At 38.1% G+C, this 7794-nt stretch overlaps 1 protein-coding gene across 10 annotated transcripts in view; it reads right to left on the reverse strand.

The window, feature by feature from the left end:
• Nucleotides 1–7794, reverse strand: part of abcc9 (ATP-binding cassette, sub-family C (CFTR/MRP), member 9) — a 61510-nt gene that overhangs the window by 31042 nt on the left and 22674 nt on the right. For 7 of the 10 annotated variants that reach the window (XR_004797286.1, XR_004797287.1, XR_004797285.1 and 4 more), the window contains 3 exons: nucleotides 6487–6559; nucleotides 4027–4132; nucleotides 1329–1367 (listed from right to left, as the gene is read on the reverse strand). Coding sequence is in view for 4 of the 10 variants with exons in the window: in XM_035676356.1 (XP_035532249.1) it covers nucleotides 1329–1367; nucleotides 4027–4132; nucleotides 6487–6559 (218 nt within the window). In the remaining 6 variants the exon portion in view is untranslated. The remainder of the gene's footprint in view (nucleotides 1–1328; nucleotides 1368–4026; nucleotides 4133–6486; nucleotides 6560–7794) is intronic. The other 3 variants (XR_004797292.1, XR_004797289.1, XM_035676337.1) reach the window with 1 other exon arrangement.

The raw sequence follows: 7794 nt of genomic DNA on the forward strand, positions 1-7794 counted from the left end.
TGTGTGTGTGTGTGTGTGTGTGAGATAACAATGTCCTGGGTTTAAGTATATTCAGTAGGCGTTTACAGAACGAGGCCCTAACATCTAACCCGATTTTAGCTGAAATTTTAGCTGAAATTAAAAACATATGCAGCTCTGCTGGTTTCTCCCAGATAAACTTCTTCTTCCAGTGACCAGAAAGATATCAACCCTGCCCTTACAGAAGCTTACAGAAGCTTACAGAGGCAGCTAATTGTATATAATTGTTTGTTACGATAGGAGTGGATACCCCAACTTTCTGGAGACATACAGCCCCCAATTAGTTTGGAGTATGAGTTCAACAGGTGGTCAGTTCTTAGATATATTTGTTATTTCAACAGTATTTAATGGAGTCGCTGAAATGCTGGTAAGACAACAAATGTTTGTTTGTTTTTTAATCAGATTTAGCCAAGTTTTAACCTCAATATCCAGACATCTATTGGTAGCCCTTGGTATATTAACACTGTTAAATGGCTAAAAGTATTTAAAATGTCCCAAGAAACATCAGGACTGGTTGTCTGGTCTAATGAATCTCAGTTCCTGAGTACGGACTGAGATAGCACCGTAGTTTGGGGGGTCATCCTGCTACACACTCAGCCCACTGAGACCACAAGATTAATGCCTTCCTACCACAGTAGACCCCAATATTGTAGCAGTCCATTCATGGGCATCATGTCCAGCCAAGGGGAGGGATACTTTTAATAAAATACTGCCTGTCAGAGTAAAACATCTGACATGAAACACATCCAGGATAAACTGAAATACTGCATCCATCCTGCCAAAGTACAGCTGCTAAACACAGGGTTTCTATTTTTCTGGTCACTGTATAACGTGCTGTAAGTTTCTTCTGTCTTAAATATCAATGCATACTGTCTTGTTTGCCCAAAGCATTATTACCGATCTATAGACAGGTTGTTGTCATCACTTACAGGCTTCATTAACCAAAAGGTCAATGTGTCAGAACTAAACCTCTGGGTGGATTCCTGACTACTAAAAAAGTATTTTGGCTGTCTACTAAGCCCTCAACAGATAGAAAAGGCTCTCAAACTAAACTTAGCTTCTTAATGCTTTAGTTCACCAGTAGTTGTTAAGAACCACGTGTGAATGTGACTTGGTTGATGTGTTTCTGACCCTTTCCATCTGTTCTGGGCTATTAAGCTGATTTCATTGCTGGCAATACAGGCGGTTTAAGATTAAATTTGATATAAATCGCTGTAAATTAGACAAATTTAGCTAAATGGATTAAAACAATAAATAAAGTATGTGTGAATGATTATATTTTAGAAAAAGGAGACCAGAGAGGAAAGTACCTTATGTTCCCTTCGTAGGCCATCTCACAATCAGGCAGCCTGATATGGTAAGAAGGCAGGAGGTAAAGAGATAGAAACCACACACACATACAGACACAATAACACACATCCATGTATAGATGCAGTCACATGAACAGACACACATACATACACACACACTGCAAAGGTTAGAGTGCAGCCGAGGCTACATATTTTCTTCTGATACAGACGTGTGATCTATAATCTACAGGTATTGTTGAGAGTGGAAAGTAAACTGCAGTTAAAACAGAGACTGAAACAGATTCAGACTTCCTGTAAGAGAAAAAATCTAGTAAGAAAACCTTTCAGAGGTTTCTGAGAAGCAGTTAAATGCAAAAAAAAGGCAGCAAGGATACTATAATGAGACTTATGATACTCCAGGGGTGTAATGCAAGTAACCTACAAGTTTAGATGTCTGACTGTGGTATTGCCCCCCCCCCCTTAATGAGACAGGAAATTGATTAATAGGAATTACTCACTCCTGCTACTCAGAGAACCAGAGTTATGCAAGCAACTTTTTTCTTCATCCGACACAACTGGCTGCAGAGGTCATTTGAGAGGCTTTATTGTTATCATAAGAGATGTTTTAGGGATGCACAGATTGGGGAATTGTGGGCTGATGCCGATGTTTAAAATAACAATTTGGCCGATAGCCGATGCAGATTTTGTTATTTATTTTTCCCCTTTGTGTCAGGGGACTGAAGAAATCAACAAAGATAGGCATATCTGCCTTGTTGCAGTCTATTTCTCTTCTCTGTGAGATGCACAGCTGAATCTGTATTGAATTTGTGTCAGTGCTGCAAAACAGAGGTGATTATTTCTCCAATATCCAAGTTTGAAATAACCAACAATTACCAAAGTTTGGCAGATATATTGGTGCATCCCTAGTTTTAACATATGGTGAGCACCAACACAGAAGTCCTTCCACAGTGCATCCAAAAATCACCAAATAATGTAACAAACTAGGTGGTAAAACGGTACAGAAGAGGGGCGTCTATGATGGTTACAGCTGTGTCTTGCAGTACGAGGAAGAGGAGGATCAGCTTGTGGTAGAGTCAAAGTCAGTATCATGGCCTACTAATGAGTCCAATTCAATAATATAGATATTACTATGCCGATTCATAATGATAGCAGCAGTCAATTTAGACGGCTCGTTGCTATCCATCAGAATAAAATGACCTTCAGGGTAAAATCACAGCATTGTCATATCTTCTCATAATTGCTCAGTCAATACTCTCCGGACATTGATTTAATGACTATCAAACTGGCTCTTTGTGCTGTTGTGTGAGACGGAAGGTAATGTGACATTAAGTGTGTTTGTTGCAATAAAAACAGACAAACAAATACTGACACTGATGTGGTAATTTCATATTAAAAGCCTCTTTAGTGTAATTAAATATCCCCAAGTCTTAGCTATTGAAAAGCAGTTATACCCAGCTGAGAACATATTCCTTTAAAATGTAAATGAAATATAACCTTGACTGAGTTTTTCATCTTTCATTTCATAAATTAAAAGTCAAACAGTCATTTAATTTTATTACAACCATCAGAGCAGAAAATTGAATCATACTGGAAAATGATCTTGGACACTTAATGCTAATGGACAAATCATTTGTTTCTGTCCATATCTCTCAAACAAACATCACAGTTATCACTAAGCTTTTGTGTTTTATCCAGCAATTACTCCAGAAATATAAAAGATGTACTGCATGTAATCAGATGTGTTATGCAAGTGTATCCTTATAAACACCAATAAATACAAATATTTGTATGTTATTACTATGTGTAGTTAAAAACTATAATAATAAAAACCTGCAGATAGCCTCGCAGTCACATTTGAAAGAAAGAAAAATAAGAGGACTGAGAAAGTAGCACAAAGAGAAAGATCTAAAAAGATGGATGGGAACATAAACACTAACCTGAGCATTAGAATGGGTAACAGATAAGTTGATTAGTTGTCAACTATTAAATTAATACTATTTTAATGGTTGCTTAGGTTGTTTTGAGTCACTTTGTAACAACAAATGTCCAAATTCTCAACTTTCAGCAGCTCAAATTTGAATATTTTATGGTTCCTTCAGTCCTCTATGACAGTAAACAGAATTTTTAAAGTATGTTTGAGCCATACAGGTTGGTATCCTCCCTTAGATTTAAGTAGATAAAAGTCACTGAAACCTTAAACATACACTTGTACTGCGTATTCACCAGTGCCTGAAATGGGCCGGTCCAGACCTCTGTACTTTTTTCCAAGCGATATACATGAAAAGTCGTGAAATAATGACTTAAAAATATATTTTTCATTTCCAAACCCTCCAAACTCCTAATAAGTTCCATCTTTCAGTCTCTATATTTCTAAAAACCTGCGTACAGCAATACTGATGAGGTTTTCCTAAATGACTAAATTTCCTTGTTAAAATGGTTAAAAAATGGTTAAAAACGCTCAAATTAAGGTTATGTTGTGTTCAGGGTTAGGGTTGAGCTGAATTACAGTACTGGCACCTTCTTTGGTCCAATTCAGGCACTGATATTGACCATCTTCTCCATTTCCTAATCTTGTGGGGAAGCTAAAAACATCTGCTGCTCACAACAACACCCACAACTGCTTTCGATCAGTAAAACCCAAATTCTTGCATTTAACATAAGGTTCTGTGTCCTATAAAAAGGCATTGCAGTGTCTTACTTGCTCCAGTGGACTCTTCCGTCGATGGTCTGCATCTCACCAAGCATGGCCAACAGCAGGGAGGATTTCCCACAACCCACCTGGCCCACGATCATCGTCAGCTGACCTGAACAGATAAATGATAGATGGTGTTTTCCTCCTATAATATAATAATGTGGTTCCTTTTTCCGGAAGGGAGCCCTGACTAAGTGACATATTTTAAGTGTAAAACAAGCGATTTGGATGACTTTTGAGCAGATTATTTTCAATAGATATAACTTGGTTGTTTTCGTTCAGGCCCGGTGGATTCTTTCAAATACCATTCGGGGCCCTAGGAGGAACCAGAGGAACCAGATTCTTTCACATATTATCTGTCTCAGGTTCTACTGTCAGGATACAGTGAAAGTTTCAGCAAATATGACAAAAAGTTATTTTCATGAAAGTTACCTACTGCAGCTTTAAATGTATTCTAAAATCAAATTTTATTGTAATTTGTAAATATTGGATGCAGGCTTTTGAAAACAAAATCCACAACTTCAAACTTCACATCATAAGTCAAGACAAATGCACTCTGGGGTCGTGAGAATTTCCCGACCTATAAGTGGGTGTCACGGGTCAGAGAAGGCAGAGTAACCCCGATACAGACCGATACTCTACAACGACACAACTCTGACTTATCTATCTGATTTAAAAAGTTTGAGGTGAAGAGCTAAGCACAGACAGAGCCCGGACGTTGTTCCTTAAAACCAAAAAAAACACAGACAAATCCTTGAAATTCAATCCCTCCAATGACTTCACTCCTTCCTTATCCCCTAAATTTAACCATCAACACTTTCCTAAAGCTAACTCTAACACTAAAACAGTCCCTTGAAGAGGTGAGGATCAGTCAAAATGTCCTCTGATAGAGTGATTGACACAGAAACACACACACACACACACTACAGTTACTACATATAACATTACACCAACATTTGGCAGAACAACAAATCATGTTTGTCTAGTAGCATGACTGGGATAGCAGGCAAGTCACTTCCCAGGGGAAGACACAAGTGTGTGTGTGTAATACTACGCGGTCCATCTGTTGGCAGCCTTCTCGATACGACCTGGTCTCCTGACACTTGGTATTTTGGTGACATCGCTGCTGCATTGCTGCCATGCTCTCACAGCAGGTCTGAGTGTTTTGTTCACATTCTTACAGAGCGAGCATGAATTCAACAAAATGACCTCCAATAAAAACCAAGCTGAAATTAAATTGGCAGCGGGAGTCTTCAGTGACGGAGGTCCTTAACTTTTGGGCGACACCAGAAGAGAACAGCTGATTGTGCTTCTAAAATTACAACACCAAACAGCACGTTCAGTTCCTGTCTGAGTAGTGTGTTTGTGTATTGATCACTGACAGTACACAGTATTTACTGCCCTAATCCAACTATTCACCTTATTCTAAACAGGGATTAAACTATCGATATATATCGCAATATTTTGTTCAGCGATTGTTAAAAAACACCCCCAACTGCTAGATAGCAGTGTTAGCACATTGTATGCATATGGTGGTGTGTTCTTACTACATACTACAATATTTGCTTAAATCACTGAACTTTTATTGAATCATCACCTTTATTGGGGACAGGCGTCCATTTGGGACCAGCGTTTAATTCCTTTAGCACAAAACCAGCGTTTAATTCCTTTAGCACAAAACTCTTGTTCAGCACAGGAAATACTCTTTAACTGTGCCTTTTTCCATCTCTCTTGTTTACAGTATAAGTCTGAACGAATTATACTTTGGTGTTGATAAGTTTGCGTAAAATGAACTGAACAATTGAATTGTGGAGACTGATCACTGATCTAACAAAGTGCAGTATCCATATTTAAACATTTATATTTGTGTAGAAGATCTAAATGGCTTTGAACTCGCTGAAGCAGGTGACCTGGAGGGGTTTTAAGAGGTTTTATACATCCAGATAATTTCTATAAAATCCAGACCAAGCCTCTATTGGAGACCCTGCTTTTACAGTATATTGAATCGTAACCCCTGTACCGTGATTGTTTTGCCAGATTCTTGCCAATACACAGCCCTAATTCTAAATTATGAAGTTATTCTACATTATATTAGAGTTTCTCTCCAGTATACAACCTCAGACCTGATCTTTTTGTCATGCTACTGCTGTAGTGTAGTTAGCTGTTCGTGCTAGCTGGCTAACATTAACATCAACAATGACTGCTTTGCTACATAACCTAGTTAGACTAGTTAAAAGCTAGTTCATATTAGCCAAACTGACTCTGCTACTAGAATAAAGAAAAGACATTTACTGTGTCATAATTCCCACTTTAACAGGTTATTCACATCTACTCACATCAGTGACAGAACATTTTAGATCCGGTGGTATTATAGAATCTTTTAAATGTTGATTCAGATTCTGATAAAATACTGAATCTAAGCTTGGATAGAAGTTATTTACTGCCTGGTGGAGAGGTTAGACCTACCTGTGGGGATGCGGATGTTGATGTCTGACAGTGTGGACAGGTTGTTTCCCCACGTGAAGAATCCATTGCTCACCTAAACAAAGACAGAAAGATGAAGAGGACTTCAAAAAGATGTCTCTGCTAAAGGATAAAATGTATTACAACTTACGCTAGGATTCATTTGTTCTTTGCAGTGGATGTCTCGCAGTAAATTGTTGTGTAACTCATGACTACGTGCTGTTTTTGTTGTTATGAGGAGACCCACCAGAGTAAAGCACATGACCCATTTTATGTCCTGACCCAGAGTTTAAGAAACCCTAACTTTGAGTTCACTGGTGTGAACGCTGCTGAGATAACTGTATTACACAATCAAGGAGACGTGCTGTGCTCATGCTACGTGCGACTGATGACGCATTTGTCAGGTTCTGGAGAGCTCATCTGAATGTACACTGACGAATACGAAAGCAACAGGTGCAGTTATTTATTTGAACTTTTTTGCTAGTAAAGGCTGCCTGGGGATCTCCAAATTCAATTCATGAGAGGTTGAGTGGCTTAATAATCACTAAGGTTAGAATAAAATATCAAAGAGTCGAATTAAGCCAAGTCAATTTAATTTAAACAGGCAAAAAATCTGCCACAAATTGATGTCACAGGACTTACAGGATACAACACAATCTATCTTAAGACCCTCGATTTGGAGAAGAAGAAATCCTCTAAAATCTGCAATAACCTTTAATTTTCTTCAGTTTATTTACTAAATTTACACTCCCTCAGTCTGATTTAACGTCCCCAAGCATTCATTTCCAGCTCAATGTTGTCTTCTTAAACCCCACTCAGTTAAATTAAATGATTCAATTCAACACAACGAGATACAAGGAAACTCTAATGTAAATGTCCATTTTGGCTCACTGGGACATCTAAATGAAATCCAGCAACTATTGAAGATCAACTCCACACAATGTTTTCAGGCACCAAATAAAAATACTATCAATTACCCTGTTTACTATTCTCCTTCTCATGAATACACTGTTGAGCGGAAGGGAACTGTAATGTTATTAGTCAGTGTCAACTTCAAATATATAAATAATTTTCACCTCATCTCCCTGTTCTTAAGTTTGGAGTCGATACTATTTCCAGACTTCCAGTTTAATATTTTTTTGTGGGGGATAAAACAGGCAAACCGAGGAGTTTGTAATGACTGGAAAGATGTGAGCTCTCCCTTGTTCCCTTGTTCAAAATAAATCAATAATAGGACTGTTCACTGGAGAGACAGACAGCTTGTTCAAGTCAAACCTTGTGAGAATATTCACGATTATCTCGATTCACAAT

Source organism: Morone saxatilis, unplaced genomic scaffold, assembly GCF_004916995.1.
Source record: "Morone saxatilis isolate NCDOM2014 unplaced genomic scaffold, NCSU_SB_2.0 Contig10, whole genome shotgun sequence".
In the NCBI taxonomy this organism is placed as follows: domain Eukaryota; kingdom Metazoa; phylum Chordata; class Actinopteri; family Moronidae; genus Morone; species Morone saxatilis.